The 24,870-nt window shown below is 32.9% G+C and overlaps 1 protein-coding gene across 1 annotated transcript; it reads right to left on the bottom strand.

The window, feature by feature from the left end:
* Positions 1–3,894: 3,894 nt before the first annotated feature.
* Positions 3,895–9,871, bottom strand: LOC114167609 (squamosa promoter-binding-like protein 14). Its single transcript, XM_028052720.1, has 9 exons — positions 9,015–9,871; positions 7,363–8,186; positions 7,153–7,227; positions 6,949–7,056; positions 6,751–6,868; positions 6,446–6,581; positions 6,214–6,358; positions 5,468–6,070; positions 3,895–5,055 (listed from the first exon to the last, which is right to left on the bottom strand). Exons 1-9 carry the CDS (start codon positions 9,613–9,615, stop codon positions 4,627–4,629), a joined length of 3,039 nt encoding a protein of 1,012 aa, XP_027908521.1. The 5' UTR covers positions 9,616–9,871; the 3' UTR covers positions 3,895–4,626.
* Between the last annotated feature and the right edge of the window lie 14,999 nt (positions 9,872–24,870).

Here is a 24,870-nt window from a genome sequence, read left to right as displayed (position 1 = left end):
TGGAAAAAGATATCCTGATCTTGGATAGCTAAAATCTGGATAAGTTTATTTTGTGAATCCATGACTCATGATGAAGTATAACATCGCAATAACTTAAGGTTGCTGATTGTAACAAATTAATGAAACCAAGAGAAATTATAATGCATTTAGATTGAATAGATGATGTATGAGCTTTCCGGTGTAGAAGAATTAAAATATTTGGATTTGTCAAATTATGTTTGTACGAGTATTATTGGGCACAAGAACCCATCACTAAGCGCTAGGTTGAAAACTTTGAGAAAACTTGTTCATTAACTTGCTACCGTTAGACTACCCTAAATCCCAACAAGGTGTGATAGGTGCAGGGATGCAGGCGTTGTGCAATAACTATTAGGCGTTGGGCAAAAATGTATAAAATTCTTGGTAGAGAGCTCCAATGAGGTTGGTGTTGGGCGATGCCTATATGGCGTTGCAACTTTGACAGTGAGTCATTATCTTAGTGGCGTTGGGTGACTCATATAGGCATTGGGCAACTCATACGCGCGTTGGGCAGAAAGCCTTACAAGAAACTCTTTGTTTTGGAGTATTGGGCGATGAGATTATTGCTCTGGGCTGCCAGTCACAATAACTATTTTCATGGGAGAATATTATTGTTTAGTATATCAAAGTGTATTGAAGGAGATTCAAGAATGAGACTATCTAACTCTACTGGTATCTAATCCACATGGAGTATGATATCTAGGTGGTGAGTGTTGAAGAAGTCTTCACATGATAGACGGTATGATACAACATAGTATCATACTTAGGAAGCTAATAAAGTTAACCCTATCATTGTTTGAATTATAATTCAAATTCTTTTAATAAAGTTGGTTAACAAGAGGAAATGAAGGGAAATATGACAGTCTCGAAGATCATGAGTTTATTCAATACACTAATCTTTCAAAAGTTGTTTTAGTATAGAATATGGTAATCTTGAGTAAATTGAGTTTTGTTGATTATATAGTTGTATAAAATTTGGTGAACTATTGAAAATATTTAATTAATTTATTGAATGGAAATTATGTAATTAGTATGTTTTATTAATATACTTATAAATTAGCTTACCTTGTCTTTTCTCTTATGTGTTCTTTTCTCTTTCCCTTTCTTGTCTGATAATTGAATTTTAATATGGGAGAAGAAATAGGAACAGAGGATAGTAGCACCAAAGCTGGAATTAGGATTTGTAGATAGACTAGTATAGAATGGTTTGAATGACTAGACTTATATTTGTAATATGAAAAATTGTATTAAGTGTCTAGTTAACATTTTGTAATACTTAAGGTTTTTGTGAAATGTGTTTAGAAATACAATACACACTAATTATAAATTGTAATGACTTTCAACTTATCCATAATTACTTATGTTTATTTTAATATTGAATGGCTTACCCATATTTTTATTTATCACCCAAAATCGGGTTGTTATAGCGAGAATTGAAAAAAGGTTCATATAAAGAGATTTGATTTAAAAGAGAACTTGTTTAACGACGCTATAAATAATTAATCTTGTCATGATAGATGTGTGCCAAGGTGGAACCACACAGTTATTTTGTTCGAATCCATTATAAAAAATTTTATGACAAACGTAAGATTTCATCCCTACTATAGATAATTTTATAATGGGTATAAAATTCCATGCATATTCGAATCAAAATATATATATATATATATATATATATATATATATATATATATATATATATATATATATATATATATATATATATATATATATATATATATATATATATATATATATATATATATATATATATATATCAATGGTCGAAAATACATCTAGATCCTCATTTTAACAAATCTCAACCACTAAACGTAATTTCTTTCTTAATACTTGACTTCCATATTTAAACACTCTTATTCTGCTATTTTTTATATACTATTTTTGTGCAATGCACCTTAGTTCTTCTTCATATTTCATTCACTTTAATAATCTTCTATTGGATAGTATTTTCTCGACAAAGTAACCTAAAGGCTTATGCCATATGTATCTTTTTGAGTTATAACAATAAGAGAAATCAATAAGAGAAATCAATAAATTGTTAGAAAATATTAATCAAATAATATTATTGATAATAAAAATATAATAATATATAATAATAATTATTAGAGAAATAATATACTAAGACATATATATATAAATTAACTAATATTAATCAAAGATTCAATAATTCTTATAACAATATGAGATAAAAAATAAATGAAAAAATTAAGTATAAATAATCTAAGTTGGGATACGCTAGTATTATTCTTAAAGAAAGAAAACATTTTTAGTGCATAAGACACAACAAGATAAATGTGTTTCTCTCCCAAAATACAATAATTCATTAAATCAATCGAATACAACTTCTAAACCTTATAAACACCAATGTCTTAAAGATAATATAAAAAAAATATATACATGACTCTAGTGTTTGTTGATATGTTTTTCTTATATAAACAAAGAATATTTATAGGTAACAGAGAAACTTAACAGTTAATTTTGTAATTAAAATTTTGTAATAAATCTAATTAATTTTCATAATAAAAGTATATAGTCACTGACCATGAATAACATCTACTTATAAAATTAAAAATAACAATAAGATGTTTAGTTTAATTATTTATTTTTTAAATTATTAAGATATTTCCAACATAAATTTACGTATTTTAAATTCTTTTACCCTTTTATTTTGCATCTTTTTAAATAAGCAAGTTGGCCTTTTAAAATGATTTCAAATGCCTTCAATAATTGGATGTGCATATATGTTTTCACGTGAAATCATGTGAAACATATATAGCCTTAACGCAATTCACAAGCAATTCTGTTTCGGACTATCAGTCCAAACGCAGTGTTGGACAACTGAATTAATAAGGTCCAAGTTATTGCCATCAGTCACAATCGATTCAATTACAATGGAACAAGTCTAAAGTCACCCATGACTGAAAAATATATACCACCAAATCAAATGTTCATACCAACCTACTTTCAGCAGTATAACAAGAAAAGCATAATATCGATCAGAAAGTCGCATTGATGAAGTCGAAAACTTTCCCCATTTCACATCGAAAACATGGGTTTTCAAGCTCGGACAATGATACTTTAACCTACTTTTTTTGACCCACTTTTAACCCACCACTTCAATCACCATTAGATCATCACATCACATCACTAAAAAGAATAAAAAAAGATGATCTAATGGTGATTAAAGCAATAGGTTAAAAGTGAGTCAAAAAAAGTGGGTTAAAATATCATTTTCTTTTCAAGCTCTAAAGACCAATTGATATGATATACCCGATAGTCGCTTAGAAGGCGGAACTAAGAACAAATACTTGTTCGTTTTAGATTTTACAAATAAATTGAATTTAACTTTAATAATAAAATTTACAATAAATCACATCTCAGTAAGTTAAATTAATTTTGGTAATAAATCAATGGGCCCTTGATCTCACACCATGTGCCGCTGTCCAAAAAACTGGTCAAAGGACACTTCAAAAAGGTGAGGCAAGGTACTGTGAACCCATCACATGGATACTATGACGGTTTTACGCGTGTCTCACTTTCCAAGGCACGTTACGTAGAACGCCGATCCCATTCTCATGGGTAGTTGGCCTAAATTCTGTTTCAAACAGAGTCTAAAATCTAATGGAGAATTTCATGATTTTTTTATGCATACAATGCTTTAGTTAAAGCTCGTGTTATCAGTTAATTTAATCTCACCCAAAAGCAACGAGTCTGAAAAGAAACAATGCACAAAAACACACTATTTGACTAGTAAAGCATACCACTTCTTGAATATGTCTTGCGTTGGAAGAGTGACGCAGGGTGAAGAGGAAGCATCCGCATAAGAACCCAAACAATCTAGAATCTAGGAGCAAATAGAAAACAAATCTGAAACGTGAATTGAATTAGATACAACTTGAAATATGTTACACTTTTTCATCATATTGTATGGTCAGCCCTATGATCAGTACCCTCAAATCAAACTTTACAGTATCGAAACTTATGCATCAGAATAACTTGGACTTGTGATTTTGATTTAAAATAACAGAACAATTAAGGTAAAGAAAAAAAAAAAAGAAGCATGGAACTTTTTGTGGTTTACCGTTGGGAAGAAGGCAATGAACCCCTAAATATTGAGCTCACAAAGAACAACCAACATTTACTCACCACGGTTCTCTTTATTCCGAATGCTTACTGCTTTCATAATTGTGTGCTCGCGGCTTATTCACCGTTCCATTCCAACTTTAAATTGGGGGTGTCAGGTTTTATCTGGCCAAAAAAGCTGAAGACTTCTCTAACTGAGTTTCCAACACCAACAGATGGAACATTCAGGTATCGCTTGTCATATCCTTTAAACTCGGCACAATGATGCAGTATTCAAGTCAGAATCTATACACAAGGCAGTCCTAATTTGTTGTTTGACCTGCCAAACACCTCCACAACTCTACATCGTCACACGATATGTTTTATATTAGGCTCTTGTCACAAAATCCCGCATTTTCCCCACAGAAGCAGTTTTGCCATGCGAGGGGAAAAAGGTAACAATTGGGTTTCCCACCTGGTTTATTATTCCTTCCACTTCCTTTCTATCCGAATCTCCAATACCAATTACATTGTGCCAAAATCCAGGGTTTCCCAACTGAAGGGAGCAACTGAGCCTACGCAAGGGCGTCCACGGAAGAACACACAAACACATACACAAACTGCAGCAACAGCTAGCATTGAATAAATAAAGGGGCGGTGAAGCAAACCCTGTGAACCTGGAACTCTTCTGTTGTAGCGAATTTCTGCAGTCGCACATTTGGCACAAGAACTCTGACCTCGTTTGAGTAGGTTACTTTGCTTTTGGTTAAGCTCTACCCTTAGAGAGGCTTGCTCTATCTCATTCTCAATTGTTACTGAAATTTCAGCCCTTCGTCTATCAGCAAGTTTACGGGCAACCAGCACATTATAAGAGTTATTATTCCTCATTATAGCATACGCATGTGGAGTCTGCCCGTTAGCATCCACAAGGGATTCCCAGCACTTCAAGCCAATCTGAAGCAGCACAAGAACACAAGTTAAAGATAAAATACAAGGAATGGAGGGCAAGAAATACAATCAGACAGTTGATTTAAGGGTGAAAATAATGCTAACGTACAAGTAGCACGGTAATTCAACCATTTTATATTTTAATTTTCAATCTGCCATTTTCCCCTGCCCCCTTTCCCAAAAAGAAAGAAAACAAACAAATGACCAGGAGAGACATCAAAGCCGGATAGAAATGCATTAACTCAAGGTTCAAAATAGAAAATCCCCAGTACCACCTGCCGTCTAGGAGAGAGCAGATGATATTTACCCAAAATAACTACCGCAGGAACCTGGGTATCTGTGTTACACCCAATTAATTTTTTCCCTTACTTCGGTGAAAACAGATGGTATAGCAATGGAGTACAGAGAAAACATTTACCTCCTGTGGGTCACTTGTTAAAGAGTCAACTACACTCTCAGAACCAGCCGTGCATGCTGCCAAGTGCAAGGGTGTAATACCAGCAGAACCTTCAAGATTAGGAGGAAATACATATTTCCTCGATGTACTATTTTTGTCCGGTAAAGAATAGTGAATGAGCAAATCAACCATGCCTATGTTCTTTCTTTTCACTGCTCTATTTAAGAGTTGGATTGCATTCAACATTTCCACTGACACTGTTGACAACGATTCCCCTTGCAAGTGTTTATCAACCAGTACATCGAGAAGGGTTTTGACTAACATGCAACAGTTTCTTTCCACAGCAAATGTGAGTACAAATTTGAATCTGTCAAGCGAATAACATGGAACCTCATGCACATATGAGAACCTTTCTCTTTGGAAAAGCCAGCCAAGCTCATTCAAAAAATGCAAAGCCTCCTCCCTTGATCTCGGCCTTCCAAAATGATGTTCATGCTCTTCTGAAATGGCATCGCATATTTTTTCCTCCTCGTTAAATTCAGACTCAAGTGGTCTCAATTCCTCGCAAATGGTCTCATCAGCTATTATCACTGGAAAACTGTTACCCTTGAAACCATTTTCAATCTGATCATAAAAATAGGTCACACTTCTTATCAGTATACACAACACCACATTCACACATGAAAAATTTTATAGACATGCATGTGTCGGCAAGTGCAGAGTTTGCTAGGGTAATAAAGTGCAAGATTGAGAATGTAGAAAAATACCTCAATAAAAAAGCGACCCACAACACCAGGTGAAACATCCTGAACTTTAAAACCACTTAACTTTATATTATCATACATGACACCCGGATATGAAGATCTGATGACTTCAGCTGATGAGTAAGAGCCAGTACCCGTACAGTGGATCCTGCAAAAAGTAAGGAGAAATATTAGACAAACAGACCAGAAAGAAGCATATTACAACAACCAAAAAAAGGGGAAATTTTTTACTGACTTTGTGCCAGGAGTTGACAGGTTTCTGCCCTTCAATGAAATAGAGGTTTCCTGTCCACTAACAATTGCCAAAGGGGACACAGATATCAACTCTGGCGACTTCCACGTTCTCCAGGGTTTGCATATGCGTACCTTCCCTGGAATTTCAAGACCAAAAAGGATCTAATTCAACTACTTAATAAAGAAAATTCCAGCAATGTAGAAAACAACAGTCCCGACAGCAAAGCTCTGAACATATTAATATTCAATCTAAAAAAGAAAAGAGCTAAACCTCAGTCACAGATTAGAACTAGTTATGATGCTCACCATCTTTGTGTGAAGCCAATTGGCTGCCAGAATGAACTAGAAACCTTCCACTTCTCCAAAAGTCAGAATCTGAATTTTGAATTAAGGAATGAACATGTTGGAGGAAGTTTTCCTCTAGCTGCAAAAAACACAACATGCAAGCAATCAGCAAGATAGAATTATAAAATCAGCAAATGTACATCACAGCAGTTCACTAACTTTCTCCCAGGCAGCAGAAGACATTGAAGCATAAAGTGATAGGACCACACAACCAGGCCGTATGTAGCTCTCCATGTCTGATGGCCTATTAGAAAGCCAACTATAAATCTAGAAAGAAAAAAAAAGTTATTCATATATGCACATTTGACAGCATATAATAAAAATAACTACCCCATGTCAAATTTTCAAGGAAAGTGTAAACACCTGTGCTCGCAATGTTTCTGGGAAATGGCTTGGATGCTTGTCAAAAAGTTTAAACATTATTCTACCAGTGCGATCCTGTTGGAAAACCACAAAATAGATTCAATTCAAGAATACTATTTACCTAGTAAGCTTAAAGACAGTACAGATAACGCAAAGCACAAATCACGTAAACAAAAGCAGACAGGGTAGTAAAATTCCAAACTAAACTACCTGAGCATCTGAATTCAAACTGGGAGGTGAATGATCAGAGCCCGAAGATGTATACCCAGCTTGAAATGGAACACTTTGAAGCCAACTAGGTTGTTGGATCCTTTTACTTGACCCTTTAAATAGATAGAGAGATATATTACAACTATGACTTTGGCTAGCTTCCTTGTTTGAATTAACTACTCTTCCGGAAGATATGCTCTCCGGATTTAGACCTGTAGCACCGCCCTGCAAATCAAACTGCATCTCCACGACAGGAGGAGAAGGAGGAGAAGACGATGGTGACCTCTCTTCTGCAGGGTTACTACTGTCAGACGAGAAGTACTTTCTTGAAGATGCAAGTTTAGGCAAGCTGTCCTCTTCTGGGGAGGAGCTAAAGAGTTGCAGCGGTAAATTAACTCTAACATCCTCCTGGCAGTCTGAATCTTCAACTGGAGACTGAGAACTGCTACTGCTTCTTTCTCCGCCAACTGAAAAGAAGTGTTGTTGTCTCGTCTGATCAGCACTACTCCTAGATTTAAAGCTACCGCCATCACTGCTCCAGCTTCGATTTTGAGAGGGGGACGCATTGGCATCAGGGCCAGACCCAGACAGACTGGTGGAAAGAACAGCAAGTAAATCCATAGTTAATGGGGCGGCTGGGGTGTGGTTCAGTTGGTCATGATGGTGATAGGAGGATGGTGTCTCCGATTGTACATGATCCTTTTTCCCGTTGACATTACCAGCATCCCGCAATTTGGTTGCAAGATCAGCAGGCAAAGGTATCCTGTTGAGAATCTGAACAAGCTGCTCTCTATCCGGAACTTGTGATCTTTCTTCAAATTTTCCTACACGTGACAATAATAATCATCACAACCCAAACAAACTTAGTGCAAGCTTGTTTTACCCTAGAAACAAAAGGCCCAAATGAACAAGAGTATGGTTTTATGTTATTTTCCTGATAAACAAGTTATTATTTTCCAAAATTAGCTTTTACTTTTGCATAACTTTCCCCAGAAAATTTAAATTATTATTATTTGAAATTATTTTCGCATCAGTTTTTTGTGAAAAGAAAATCGTTGTTTTCTTAACTGATAGAGCCTTGCGTGCGGTTTTAAAAAGAGAAAAAAATAATCGTAATTGTCTCTGCAAAACCCAAATAAAGAAACTATTGATCACTTTTTAGATATCAGCTTTCATTTCGAAAATATAGTTATTTATTTAGGTAAAATAAATTTTCTTAGATCCCTCAATTTCCGATCAATATCGACCTTAGTCCACATGCCTGATGTGATGACCTTAGACCAAAACAAATAAATTTAGTTTTCGTAATACTAAAAATTAATGAATTAGACCCTCTTTATGAAACTTAGATCCTAGGATGAGGATTGAAATCCACCAATTACAGAAAGAAAAAAAAAACTAAATCATTGTTTTTAATGCTTTGTAGGGTTAACTTTGACTGAATACGGAGCAATTACACCCTAATGATTAATGATTTTTCATAGATTCCACATAAATCTAAATACTTATGAAATAAATAAATAAGCCTTTAACGTGTACTTATTATTGTTCGAATTGAGTTGAACTAGAATTAACTTATTTAAAACAACAAAAAGTATAAATTAATCAATCGATCAATTAAACAAAAATTGAATTGAACGAACAATTCTCACCCTGCGAAGCTCCGGCTATTGCAGTCAACAAGTTGAAGATTTCCAAATTTGCTGCTGCTGCGACGGCGGCGGCGGGGGCCTGCGTGGCGGAAGTAACATCCTCCGGCTGCGTTTTCCTCCGGCGGCGGTTGTGTCCAGCGAGTCTACGGCGGCAACTCCGTTTCCCCTCGTCAAACTCGGACAGCGGGTGAAACCTACTACACTGCTGACAAAACCTTTGCATCTGGTTGGAGAGAAGCGCCTTGGAGGCTTTGCTATGCGCCTCGCACACCTTGTGCCTCCTGTGATAGTCCTTCGCCTTCGACAGATCCTCCCTGCAGTTATCCACCTGACACATCGGATACGTCGCCGTTCCGGGCGACCCCGAGCGCACTCTCTTGTTACCACCGCCGCTCACCCTCCCCGCGAGGTTGAGCTGCAGGGGAGCCACGGCCGCGACGCCCTCCTCCTCGAACACGACGTCGTCGCTCGGAGCCTTCCCCGCGAACCGCACGCTGTCCCACTCCCACTTCCAGCTCTCGTTCGGACTCCCCGCAACGACGCCGTACGACAGATCGCGCTTCCGCTGCATCAGAATCGGAGGCGCAGCCACCTTTTCCATTTTCCACCAAAATCAGAACCAAAAATAGGAAAAGGATCTCCCAATTCGAATTCCACAAAATCAAAGCCTCTTTCCTCGGAAGGGATTAACGAAAACAAAAACCACAAATATCCATCAGAGGAAGTGTGAAATTTGTTAAACTCAGATCTGAGAGAGAACCTCTATGATTTTTTTTTTTTAATTGAAATTTTTTGGTTTTAGGTTTCTTTCTTGCAAGGGTTGTATTGCATTGTAATGTTGTTTGTGAAGGTTATGTTGCGTTGTTAAAGTGTTTGTTGGTGTGGGAGTGGCAGGAATGGTAAATACAGTGAGTTTGGAGGAGAGTTTGGGCGTTGAAAGAGGTATAGAAGAATCCAAGAGGTTTCGTTTGGCAGTGGCCACTTGTGTTCCGTACGATAGGAGTGGTTTGTTTATACTTTTTTTTTTGGGTAAAGGGGTCTGTAAGGTAACAGTGCCACCACTTTTATGAGTGAGGGATATTATGGGAATTCCACTGCTCTTTTTTTCCCAATCTCTATCCCATCATCCTTTTTATTAATATTCAACTATTATTACCTAAATATTCACCCATTGCCACAAACATTATTAATATATATAATCATTAAGGTAGAAACTTTATCTTACAATTTACAGCTAAATTTAAAATTAAATAACAATTTATAGTAAATTTTCTTTATTGTGAATTTAAACGTGAGTTCAAACTTTTTTTTATATAAATTTAAGAAAGTTGAGTAATTTATACTTTTAAATTATTAGTATTATTAATTCTTTATCTATCTATAGTGTAAGACTTTATAGTTTATCATTATGATTAACTGTTCAAACCAATACATAATAATTTTTATATTGAAAGACTTCTTGATAAAAAAATTCAGATAAATATGTTGTTACATTGATCAACAAAACAATTAGAAGATATTCGAGATTTAAAATGTTTTCATCCAAAAGATGTATTAATACGAAGAAATTCACATTTAAAGAAAATTTATTGGGAATGTTTATATAAATTTAAGTCTAACAAATAAAAAAAAAGTTAAACATTATGTATTATAAATTTATTAACTTATATTATAAATAATGTTAATCACATCACAAATTAATGTGTCGATTAGGAAATTTCATCTAAATACCTATTAAAGTCTAGTGGAATATAGGTAAATTGGTATGAAATAATATTGCATAATCATAAAACGAAATTTCTTCACCGAATTGAATGTATCCGCATGGATGGCCACATGATTCATCTGCACCACACGATCTATCTTCCATCACAGCAACATAAAGTGTGTGACAACTATTTGCAACAGTCCCCACCTATACACTATTGGAAACACCTTTTTGGTTTCGTTTCACATTAATCACACTGCTTTCAGGAGCCAAAGTCAGAGTTACCTTAATAGTGAGTGATTCATTTTCATTAAGCCACTATATAATGACTAACCGAACCGCTAATTGTTCTTTATGTGTGAACTTTAAATATAAAGTATTTTAAATAATTATCAAAATTAATAACTTTTTAGATAAAATGATTTTCAACAATTCGAATAATTGAAAAGCACACATTTATATTTAGAACTATAAATTAACTTAACATAATTGAATTTCTTAATATTGGGTCATTAGGAACTTTTTAATCATTAACATGAGTAAAATGTTTTGAATAGTTCATCAAACCACTTAACGAGAAGCTTGTAATAAGAAAAAACATAGACATTAACTTTATATATTAATTAAAAAAAAAGGCTCATTATTCATTATTACTATCTTTTTCTCATCATGCCAACCAAAATCACCTTGATTTAAGATATTACAATATATCAAATTAAGTGACATTAATCTCTTCATTACATTATTAAATGTGTGGTTTAACCTTAATTCCACACTTGGGAATTTATTCTCCAATTTTGTCTCCGTCATTTTCAATATGTGATTTCAATGGTCTCATATTTCATCTTTGACTTTGATTCCTAGATTCAATGACGATAATCAAAAAAGACTTCATCCTCTTCATTTGGCTACTGTGTGAGATCTCTCTTTTTCTTTAGATTTTGTTGCATGGAATTTCATCCATTTCTGCGCTTGTAAATCTTTTACTTGTTTAGTTGATTTGTTTACGCTGCATTCCTAAATATAGTAAAAGATTTATTGATTAAAGCTAAGAAACATTTAAACGATTACAAGTTTTAATTTTAAAAGGAAACCCTGGGAAAAAGATTTTACTTTTAAAATCCATGAATTCAAGGGTCTCTTTTTGTTGAGCTACTTTTGTAAGGCCAATAAGGAAATACAACACTGTAATTATAATAGTCACCGATAAATTAGAGGCAAGAAACGACATAGTGTTATCAAAAAATTTATTTGTAAATTTTCGTTAAAAATGCAACAAATTATTGATAAATGACTGAAATTCAACATGCAATAACGGATATTTAACAAATATTTTGGAAGTGACAATCTTTATATAAATTAGCATGAAGATAGACTCTATTATATACCCGTATTTTAAATATCTATAGTATACTATATTATAAATTAATCATTTTACTAATTTTAAGATAATATGAAATTTGAAAAAATATAGGTTGTTTCTGACTTAGAAATAAGTAATACATGTGTATTACTGTTTATGATAGTGATTAACATATTTTTTTAAGTTGGTTGAATTAATAACATTTATAATTTTTTGGTAATATCAAATTTAAAAAAATACAAGCAATTTTTTAAAAAAAATAAATATAAGGGATAATCACTACAAATATGATGGAGAAAAACATTTGTTAAATAAATGAAAAAAATATAAGAAAATAATGCCTGATGATAGAGAAAAAACAACAAATTGTTAGGATAATTGTATAGAAAATGCATATTAAAATAATTATTCATGTTTAAAAAATCAGTAAATAATTATATTGTAATGTAAAATATATATAAATTGTAACGCCTCATTTTAAATAGATAAATCCAATTTAATAAAACGTCATATATATAAATATCCAAAGAGTACGGAAATCGGTATATGAAGGTACACGGTATCCCAAACCTATTCATAATAAAGAAAAGAGGCGCCACACTGCCTATCATCAATACAATAGTTCAAAAACAACATAAGGTTTTTTCCAAAACAAGAGAAATTCTAACTAAATAAATTCCTTCAGCCGCGGGCCCCATAGTGAGCTCAATACATGTCCATAACCATTAAGCTGCAGCATCTCTACTATCATTACCACTGCCAGGGGTTCTCACATCTGCTCACATCAATAAAATTGATGATCATCGCAATGGAGAAAGTCACACACAACATACAAGCGAGCGAAAGGGTAAGCTAGTGTAACAGATCCTTATATAATAACACTCAGCAGGTAAGTTCAAAACCAAACATAATTAACAGATATCCACACATGATATACCCAAACCACTTAAGACTTTTTGACTCGACTGTCCGGATACATGCGATGAGGCACCACCACCAAACTATGGAATTACATCCTAGCAGTGAGGCATCACCATGAGGCGGAATTACATCCTTACATGAGGCACCACCACGAGACCTCCGTGGAATTATGTCCTGGCCTTGAGGCACCACCATGATACCCCCCGTGGAATTACATCCTTATGTTGAGGCACCACCATGAACCCTCATCCCGAGGTTCATGGAATTAAGTCCATTAGATGAGGCACCACCAGGGACTCCCAATATAATAACACTCAGCAGGTAAGTTCAAAACCAAACATAATTAACAGATATCCACACATGATATACCCAAACCACTTAAGACTTTTTGACTCGACTGTCCGGATACATGCGATGAGGCACCACCACCAAACTATGGAATTACATCCTAGCAGTGAGGCATCACCATGAGGCGGAATTACATCCTTACATGAGGCACCACCACGAGATCTCCGTGGAATTATGTCCTGGCCTTGAGGCACCACCACGATACCCCTCGTGGAATTACATCCTTATGTTGAGGCACCACCATGAACCCTCATCCCGAGGTTCATGGAATTAAGTCCATTAGATGAGGCACCACCACGGACTCCCAATAGGAAGGTCCATGGGATTACGTCCATTAGTTGAGGCACCACCATGAACTCTCACTACAAGAGTCATGGAATTACGTCCTACTCAGACTTTGTATATGTGTCACCAACCAATAAGAGAGTTCCCATAAATACTAATATCATGTTGACATGCATATGTATATACACCACCAATCATACAACTCCCATTTCCCAATTCATACACAATAAAGCAACATTTTATTTCCATCTCAACCTCATACTGTAACCATGGCATCATCCCTCAACCCTTCTAGTAAAGCATTTAGATCAAACAAGCAAGCAACACATCAGTGAACCACTCAACAATAGTACCAAAAGCTGCCCCCAGTCTCGGTCAGGCTAAAAGGTCTCGCTCAGGTGAGGGAGATCCTCTCGCTCAGGTGAGCCCCTTCTCGCCTAAGCGAGGGCTCGAGGAGTGGGACAACAGCTTCTGCGATCTCTTGCTCAGGCGAGCCCCTTCTCGCCTCAGCGAGATCACCCTCGCTCAAAAATTGCAAACTCGTCGCCTGAGCGACAATTCAAGCAGAAGATCTTGGGCGAGCCTCTATTAGTCTCGCCTAAGCGAGACACGCTCACTTGGGCGAGAAAAACAGTACTTACCACTATTCTCACGTGCAGCAAACAAGCATTCAGGCCAAACAATGTTTAAACAGGTTTCCAATCAATTAGAATCATCAATCAAGTCATGCCATCATGAAACATAATCAAAACAAGTAACAAATTGAAATAAACAAGCGAACCCTAGCTTCCCTTACTTGGAAAGGGGTTATTCGAGACTTCGATATTTAACCACGGAGCACAGCAGCTCTAGAACCAGACTTGCAAAAGTGAGTCGAACCAAGGTCAAGTTGAACGTGAATCTAAGCATACTTCGAAACCCTAGCAGAGGTTTTGTGGAGAGAAAATAGGTGATTAGGGCATTGATTTTTCAGAATGACTTGCAATTGAGGGACTTGGCTGCTTTAGGGGCCTTGACACCCTATGGACCAGCCTTTAGGCCCAACAGTGAGGCAGCCCTTAACATTAGGACACTCAATAAAAGTGGGTCTTACATAAATAATAAAAAAAAATCTTTTTTATATATAATTATGAATATATAAATTTTTTTCAAATATATAAATATTAAAATTAGAAAAACAATTTCTAAATTATACATTAAATGTAAACATATAAAAAATATTTGGGGTCAAGGCCCCTCAACCCTAAAGAAGATTCGCTTCTAATTATAGATATATCAAAATTTTAGGGATGCGAAAAATATAAAATATATTAAAATAAAAAAGTGTTCTAAATTATACATTAAATTTAAACATATAAAGAAAAAAATTAAGGGGTTGAGCACCTCAATCCTAAAAAAATCCGTCACTGAATTAAAAATAATTGTAAAACTTATTTATAACATTTATATGATTGAATTAGATTTAAAATTTACCTATAACTAAAATTATTTAAAAAATTGACCTCCTAGATTTATTATTTGTTAAATTTATAATATCATTTACTTAAATATCATTCATAAATATTTAATTTAATACTCACTATTATATATTTTATATATATATATATATATAACAAATTTTCACTGTATAAGTTTTACAAGTGAATTTTATAAAACTGTTAGACTTAAATTCATGTTTAAAATGTTGTGCAAAACGTGCCAAAATTACATCGAACCATTGATGAAACGAACACCTGGTTGTGGGGTTAGTTTTCTGAATCCCTGCATTCGACAACTGAAGTCTTTATAAAATTTCCATAAAAAAATTCAAAATGCTCTTGTCACATAAATATTTACATATCTAAAATGCTAAGGATATAATTTTCTGAAACCTATATTCTATGAACAGATTATTTGAACTAAATTCTTGAAAAAAAAAACAATTTGAGACAAAAGAAAGTGGAGAATTATAATATGAATCAGGTCTTAGTTAAGGAGAGTTCATTATTAGGTGGAAAGTTTTGAAATACTTGAATGAGAGCCACCAAAAGTGTGGTAGTATTTTTTTAGTTTGAACCAGTGATAGTAGAAGCTAAACAGAGGGAGGGTGTTTTGAGGTGATACGAATCAAATTCTGAGACATGTAACCGAACATGTATTGGCTCTTCGAACTCGTTATTTAATTTTACCTTTGTTTTGTCCATGGTGCATGATTAAACGAGCATTGATGTTTTGAAAGATTCCATGAAAACACTATGAGGAAGAGTGTTGGAAAACATGGATGTTTGAAAGTGATGTGGTGGTAGGGTTGTGGTCATGGTGGGTGTCTTGGACTTGGTTACCCACTTCATCAACAGGAACCTTCAATATGTACTGTAATTGTACCATGTATCCATTCAAAAGATTTTCTGTTGGAAACTGATTTTGTTAATCATTTACAATATGTAGCAATAATTCTGTTAAAGGAAATCCTATAGCTGCTCATAATTTCATGTTTCAATTAATTTCTTTTGGATCTTCAAGTGCAAGTATTATTGCGGAGAGATTAGATTGAATGAGGTATGAATCAAATCATATATGAGACTTTATGCCATCTTCAACTCAAAATTGTGATTACTATTTTATGGGTTTTTTTTTTTCATATTATACATTTTACATCTCTCTATTCAATACTCCTATTTGTTTAATGTTGGATTCCTAACTCTTTTGAAGTTTTTTTATAAATCCTGTATTTGGAAGAAAAATTGTTGTGAAAGAAAACTTTGAATTAAAAGCAAAGAAACATGTTGATATATGTTGTATCCAAGAATAATTTTGATATTATTTGACTATGATAATTTTAAAAAAAAGTTACTTAAAAGTAGAAGATGTATGTAAATTATTTTTTATTTTGACATTTATATAATTTTAATTGAAAATTTAAGTATTAATCTAAGTTTTAAATTAAATAATAAAAAAAATGAATATTATGAAAGAATAAAGATTTATAAATTTATTGTTTTAAAAAAATTTGTTATTGTATATTTACATGTTTTTATATTTAAAATTTAAACTTAGTTACTATATATTTTAGAATTTTCAATTTAGTAGTATAAATATTAATTTTAGAAAATATTGAAATTAAAAACCTGATTACACGTGTTTACATGAATAGAAGATTACCGCCTCAGACTCCTTACAAGCATCATAAGACAACCCCAATCAACCATTGCCAAATGTCATTGGTTAAGTTTATAAAAAGTTGCGACATTTTATGAGATATGCAGTGAGGAGGTTGATCATGGTTGTCTTGGATGGAGTTGGATTCAATTTAATTCATTTAGTATAATTCATATTTAATATTTTAATTTTTATATTTCATCATTTAATTTATTGAGTTAGTTATACGGTGATTATTTAAATTATTGGTTGATTTGGGTAAATTATACAAATTATGAGTTTTTGTTGGATCAATTTTATTTAAAAAGAATATTTTATTTTATTTATAAATACAGTATATATTTATTTAAGTTTGCGCTTATTTAAGTTGACATTACACCTAAATTAACATTTTAAATGGAGAAAATCAAAAATCAATAATTTTATGACTTTATTTTGAGAAAAAAAAAACACTAAAGTTATTTGACGACTATTTTCAATTCGTTCACGTGATTGTCGATTGACCATTATGTAAAATGTAATGAAGGGTAAAGAGCACATACTGAACTTGATTTAACTGGTATGTGTTGATAAATAAGGAAAATTTTTCAACTCGCTAATATTGACATCAAGATTGATAACATTTTCTGATGATTTGAGGATAATATCTTGTTGGTCAAGTCCAATTTCATCCAGACCAGTTTCAAATTCACTATCATTAGATTCAATAGCAGGCTTCTCGAAGGCGGCCTCATTTATGACTTCATTTATGGTTTGTAGGATCTCTTTTAAGATTTATTATATGATTCATTGTTGAAAATATTTACCTAATAACTTTTTTATTTAAATTAGTTTTTAAAAAACATTTACGTTTCTAAAGACATCTTTAAATTTTAGAAATTAGTTATTATTTTAGAATTAGAAAATCAAAATTGAGATATTGTAAATATTTTATATTCTATTACGAAATATATATATATATATATATATATATATATATATATATATATATATAATGACATATTTTAGAAGACATTAAGGAGGGCATGGTCCCAAATTTTTTTAATAACTTTTAAAAAAAATTAGATTGATTTTTATTTCTTTTATAAAATATAATTTTTAATGTTAATAAATAATAAAATATAAAATAAATATAATAAAGAACAATAAAATTTATTGAGATATTTTTCTGGCTATCTATTTTGATTTGGGTTTTTGCTCCGTTTTATTTGTGCATGAGTTTTGTCAGTTTTAATTGAGTTATAATTGTCGATAGAGTAGAAATTTTTGTCCCCCAATTTTAAATTCTTTGTTTGTCAGTTTTTGGTGGTGGGTTTGGTCCAAAATGATGTGGGGTTTCTGTGCCCACTAACCTTTAATACAATTTTGATTGTGTAAGTGGTCTCCCATTTTAAACATTGTTAATATTTTTCAGGCTTTGTCCGTCTATCGATCTTTGGGATGCTTGACCAAAGATTCGAGGTTGTGGTCCACCACGGTGGACACCTTGCCATGATGAATATTTTAAATATATTGGTGGGGAAACAACTAATTGGTCATGTGATCATGATCGATGGAGTTATTTTGAAGTGTTAGAGTCAATTAAGGAAATGGGGTATATTAGTGTTAATGGGTTATGGTATTCAATTGAGCAGATGTTGCACTTGTTGTCTAATGACAATGGTGCAATTAATATGGTGAACATGGCTAACCGTTATGGCGAAGTTCACTTGTTTGTGGTGCATGGAGTGGATGAAGCGGAAGTTGTGGACAATATAGTAGAAAGTGAATGTGGTGTCCATGGACCTTTAGAGAGTGGTGATAGTAGTCAAGTTGGCCATACAATAGGAGGTGAGAAAGAGGGTGAAGTTGTGGACAAAGAGAAAGGGGCTAATGATGAAGTTGTATCTAAACTTGTACGTGATTATGAGGTAGAACTGGATACAAAGATTGTTTTAAGGGATGTTGTTGGTACAGGTTTAGAACAATTTGAATTTGAAGTTGGAGGTGAGGGTGTGGGTGCAGGTATAAAATAGTGTTAAGCTGTAGTTGGAGGTGAGGATGTAGGTGAAGAAGACCCTAATTGCTTCATGACAAATGAAAACCCTATCCCCTTTTCAATTAAACACCTTGTCATTCTGTCATAGTAAATAAATGGCCACATCATTGTACAGTGCACCACGTCATTGGAAGAGTGACACATATACATCATTTTGTTAACCATTTTAACGGAGTTAAGTAAAAGGACTTAATTGAATGATATATTCAAAATTTAGGATCAAATTGAACAAAAATCCTAAAGTAGGACCAAATTGAAAAATCTTAACCAAACCTAGGACCAAATGACTATGTAAGCCTTAAAATAAAGACATTTAGTATTTATTTTCTCTTCCTCCTTGGATTGTCTTAGATATTCAAAGTTCAAAGAGAATTTTTGTGTAAAACTTACTTTGGAAATATAGTTTTTCTTTGTGATCCCCTTATATTGTTGAGGATCTTTCATCCTGTTCCTCACTCAAATCATTCATCACATATACCCTCAAATCATCCAAAAGAAACACATTCGTCCCTCGCTATTCCATCCTCGTACACATTGCATTCCTAGAAAGAAACATGACGTTAATTTTGTTGAGACAATCTATGTAATGTGAGACTTACATTTGATTGTTGCCTTTAAAACACAACAAAGAGATGAGTAGTGTTGCCTTACTCATTACCATGTTGACTACATCTTGGTGCAAATTTCCTTCGTAGCCATGTTTTTCCCTTTTCAAAACTCAAACTTGACACTTTATTTAAAGAAACCAAATTTAGTACTACTTAAACCAGTAACTTGCTTAAACTATTAATTTATTGGTTACTCACAACTTTAAGGATTCAAGATTGTTTTTAAATTTAGATATTTCATCATAGAGGCAAAATATGTCGAAGGCGAATCAATTGTATCATGACATATGTTAGATGGACAAAGTCATAATCAAATCTCGATGTTTGAATTGCTACACTTTTAAGTTGAAAAAGTTACATTTTGATCATTAAAAATATGTTTTGACCTAATAATAAGCGTTTAATTCAACTATTAATATTAAATTTAAGATTACTAATTTGATTCCCAATAAATGTTGAGATTTCTAATTGATTCACTATACTATAAATTACCAAATATAGATTGATTTGTTGCATCATAGGGATTAGCTTCAATATAGGGATTGACTTAATTATAAAGATTTGTCTTTATTTTTCAATGATATATTTCTCTGTTACTATATATATATATATATATATATATATATATATATATATATATATAATTTTTGTAATCATGATGAAAAGCTAATAAAACCCTATTTTACAATATGGTATCAGGAGCCTTATTCTTTCATCCATCATATTCTGAATTTTAGGACCCTTGTAGCGCGAACCTAAAAAGATGTTTGACAAACTATCAACACCCAAATAGTTTGGGTCTACCTCAACTCTTGTCATCATTCAACATGAGAGTGTTTTCAATTCTAGAATCATTCTTAGTGAAGCAAATTATGACATATGATCACAAATAATGAAAATGCATATTGCAGAGAGGGAGAAACTCTCATATATTTGAGGTAAGGAGAAACAACCTGGAGAACAAGATCATGGTTATGAAAAACGGTATGCACAAAATAAAAAGGTGAAGATTCTAGAATTGAAACTAAAGACTTGCTATCTGTAACATCCCTATTTTTTAATAAATTGTATTATTTATTTTAAATAAAACAATTAGAAAATCTTCTATTTTTACTAATGTTTCATATTTTATTATGATGTAGTTTAAACAGTAAAAAATATATTTTATCATGTTTTTACTTATTAAGAATAACAATAAGAAGAAAACAAAACTAATAAATATGTATATATATATATATTAAAAAAATATTACGTAAAAAAAATATATTAATTTAAATTTTATTAAATAGGTGTGTAAAAAAATATAGAAAAAAAAGAAGAGATAAGAAGATAAGAAGAAAAGATAAGAAGAAAAGAAAAAAAAAGAAGATAAGATGAGAAAAGATAAGAAGAAGAAAAAAAAAGACCTAAGAGATAAACATTAATTAATGTAGGTAATGATGACTTGAGAAAGATAAGCATGTATAGGCTTATATATACGCATGAGATGAGAAGTTACGGGAGAGAGAAAGAAAAGGAGAAAAAGTGAGAAGGAGGGAAAGAAAGAAACAAAGAAAGAAAAGGGGAGAGAGAAAGAAAGAAAGAATAGAGAGAAAGAGAAAGAGAAAGAGAAAGAAGAGAGAGAGAAAGTTTAGAGCAAAGATTCAAAGAGATCTTAGTCCTCTTCAAATATTAGTAGTGTGCTCTTCAATCAATAAGGTAAGGGGGAGTGAGGTTAAGCTCTTATATATTAATCTTGATAAGCTCATGAGTTTTATATTAATCTTTTATTTATTTTGACTCATATATTATTCTATTTACTTTTATTTAACTTATTTTCATTTATTATCCTCTTATATTTATTTTATTTAATCTCTAATTATACACGGATCTTGTTTACTTATTTTATTTAATCTCCAAATATGTACTGATCCTATTTATTTATTTTATTTTATTTATCTTCAAATACGCACTGGTCCTATTTATTTATTTTATTTTATTTATCTCCAGTTACACATTGGTCCTATTTATTTATTTTATTTTATTTACCTCCAGTTACGCACTGGTCCTATTTATTTATTTTATTTTATTTATCTCCAATTACGCACTGGTCCTATTTATTTAGTTTATTTTATTTATCTCCAGTTACGCACTGGTCCTATTTATTTATTTAATTTAATTTAATTTATCTCCAGTTATGCACTGGTCCTGTTTATTTATTTTATTTAATCTCCAATTACGTACTGGTCCTGTTTCATTTATATTTTTGTTTATTTATAACGTTCTTACCCTTATCTAATTATTTATTTAAAGTTCTTGCTTTGATTCTTATTTTATCATTATTTTTACAATTAAAAATAAATAAATGTGAAGTGAAAGTATATATTATTTTATTCAGTGAGCTTGGATATAAGAAAATTGTATGTACATTTTATCGTTGTTTTATATTCTTTGTATACTTTATACAATGACATGAATTGATAGTCATCACATTTAATGACCTTTGAAAATATCCAAGAGTATGTCAGTTAAGTAAGAGTTAAGTTTGGTTTCAATAAGTTGAGATTAAACCAGTGTCAAAGTGTTTGTATTTGGGAAGTCACAGTTTGGTACACTGCGGGATGAAAGGCAGGGACCATGGTGGGGTCTAAGAAAGTTTTACCAAGTAGGTGAATATCTGGATAGTTCATAATAGCGCCCTGGACTAGGATATTCATAGGCCAAACTTGGGACTATCCGATACCTGCTCGGCATCGCCAAGGTTAGGTAGTGAGTATATATCTCTTTTGTGAGCCGATGAATGGCTAATATTCTCGAGAAAGAAATAATTATGATTGTACCAATATTTTATGAGAAATACTCAACTACCTAATCACTTCCCAAAGCAACTTTTGATGTTCAGATTGGATCATCAGAAGTGGAATATGGATCCATATGTCTAGTAAAACAAGATCAAGTTTGGTGGTTATAAGTCCAAATCTAGGCCCCCGGTGTCTGCATTGTTTGTTGAGTTTATTAAGATTGATATTTAAGGCTTATAAAGACCTCACTCCTTTCATATTTTTCTTTCATATGTACCTGTTGCATAAGCAGAAGAGGAACCTACTCAGTGAGAGTTGTTCGGGATATTATTGGTGGATTTTCTGAAGATTGACTCATGGATAATTTCTATTAATATCTTTAGGAGATATTAAAAATATAGATAAATATTCTATTTTGATGTAAGACTCTTAATATTATACAAATATATATTTTTGTAATATTTCATGAACAATTATAGAGATGTAAACTATATATATGAATATGAAGTTATGTTATCAATAATGTTCTCTCAAGGATAATCGTATGGAAAAAAAAATTAATTCCATATCTTTTTATCCAATAATAATTATTTAGTATAGTAGTCGGGGTGTCACATTGAGTGGTATCAGAGCAGTTCCTTTTGTCAAGACCTTGGGTATGGTGTCTTCCATGTTTGTAGTCTCTACTAGTAAGTAGAGGTGCAAGTTGTTTGTTCTTACATTTTTCTTGTAAAGGAGAAATGCAAGATAAGTAGACTAATAAAAGTAAGTAATAACAACAATTAATACTTGTAGTAAGGATAAGTTTTAACAATAGTTAAAAAAAAATCTAAAGAAAACTAAGGAAATTGTTCATTCTTTCAGGAAAAGATGGATAACGGACCAAACATTACCAATGAATTGTTGGAAAGAATGACAATTGTCCTGGAAAATATGAGCCAAAAACAAAATGTTGAACCCATGGAAAACCAAGGATTAGAAACCTTTCGCTGGAATAATCCACAAAAATTTAAAGGGGGATTTAATCCTGAAGGTGCTCAGTCATGGATAGCAGAAATTGAGAAAATTTTCATCGCAATGACGTGTGCAGATGCAAATAGAGTCACATTTGCTACATTTATGCTCGTTGAAGAAGCTGAAAACTGGTAGAGATTTACAAAACAACAATTGGAGGATGAAGGGAGAGAAATTACTTGGGAAGTCTTTAAACAAAAGTTTCTAGAAAAATATTTTCTAGAGGATCTTCGAAGGAGGAAAGAAGTTGAATTCCTTAATCTTCGTCAAGGAATCATTTCTGTAGGAGAATATGCAGCAAAGTTTGACGAGTTGTCAAAGTTTTGTCCTTACTTTCATGATAGAGTTGATGAACGTTCCCGTTGTTCCAAGTTTGAAAGTGGACTAAGACCTGATATTAAACAAGCAGTTGGTTATTTAGAGATTTCTTCTTTTCCCACACTTGTAAATCGTTGTAGGATTTATGAGGATGATACTAAGGCAAGGCAAACTCAGTGGAGGCAAGGAGGGCCTTTGAGGCACAAAAGAAATGATTTTAATAATAAGAAACCCTACCAACGTCCATCTCATGCTTCATGGAATTCTTCAGGACAAAGACATTCCTCTCCTGCCAATAATTCAAGCATAACCAACCCTATCAAATGTTTCCACTGTGGAGGACCTCATGTGTCAAGAAACTGCACCACAAGGACTGTAACTTGCTTCAATTGTGGGAAATTGGGTCATTATCGTAATGAATGCAAAGAGTTAATTAAGGAGCAAGGAAGTGGGGGAAGCAGCAACAGAGGAAATAATCAACTTGGAAGACCAAAGACAACCACAAGAGTCTTCACAATGAATGGTACTGAAGCTGTTCAATCTGAAGATCTAATCCAGGGTAAATGCATCATAAATGGTCACCTCGTTAATGTACTATATGATTCAGGTACTACTCATTCTTTCATATCACATGAATGTGTCAAACATTTAAAGTTACATGTCTCTTTATTGCCATATGACTTAACTGTATCTACTCCTACCAATGTTCCAGTCACCACTTCACTTACATGCACAAATTGTCATATTTCTATAGGGAATAGAAAATTTTCTGTAAATCTTATATGTCTACCCTTATCTCATTTGGATATTATTCTTGGAATGGACTGGTTATCTTCCAACCATGTTCTCCTAAACTGTCACGATAAGACTTTAATTTTTGAATCACACATAGGTGAAGTTTTTGACTCAAAAGAATTAAAAGAGAGTACTACCAACCACAATGAAATCCCAAAAGGATCTCAAGTATACATGATCTTAACTTCTTTAAAAGTCAAGGAAATTCCAGACATTAATAAGTTTCCTGTTGTTTGTGAGTATCTTGATGTTTTCCCTGAGGATGTTCCTGGGTTACCTCCACAAAGAGAAATAGAATTCACTATAGACTTGGTACTAGGATCAAGACCTGTGTCTATAGCCCCTTATAGGATGTCACCTCTAGAGTTAGCAGAGTTGAAAAAAAATAGAAGAATTATTGGATAAACAATTCATCAGACCTAGTGTTTCTCCCTGGGGTGCACCAGTATTGTTAGTCAAGAAAAAGGATGGCACGATGAGGTTGTATGTGGATTATCGTCAGCTTAACAAAATCACCATTAAGAACAAATACCCCCTACC

The sequence above is a fragment of the Vigna unguiculata genome, chromosome 2 (assembly GCF_004118075.2).
Source record: "Vigna unguiculata cultivar IT97K-499-35 chromosome 2, ASM411807v1, whole genome shotgun sequence".
In the NCBI taxonomy this organism is placed as follows: Eukaryota; Viridiplantae; Streptophyta; class Magnoliopsida; order Fabales; family Fabaceae; genus Vigna; species Vigna unguiculata.
The sequence above is the reverse complement of the archived record's forward strand: the minus strand, read 5'-3'. Positions and strand labels throughout refer to the sequence as shown.

Excerpts from the sequence above, each read along its gene's own strand:
- LOC114167609 (XM_028052720.1), bottom strand. The coding sequence starts at position 9,615 with ATGGAAAAGGTGGCTGCGCCTCCGATTCTGATGCAGCGGAAGCGCGAT. Across the intron at positions 8,187-9,014 it reads AATAGCCGGAGCTTCGCAGG|GAAAATTTGAAGAAAGATCA; the intron begins GTGAGAATTGTT and ends TGTCACGTGTAG. Across the intron at positions 6,071-6,213 it reads TGGGTCGCTTTTTTATTGAG|ATTGAAAATGGTTTCAAGGG; the intron begins GTATTTTTCTAC and ends TTTTATGATCAG.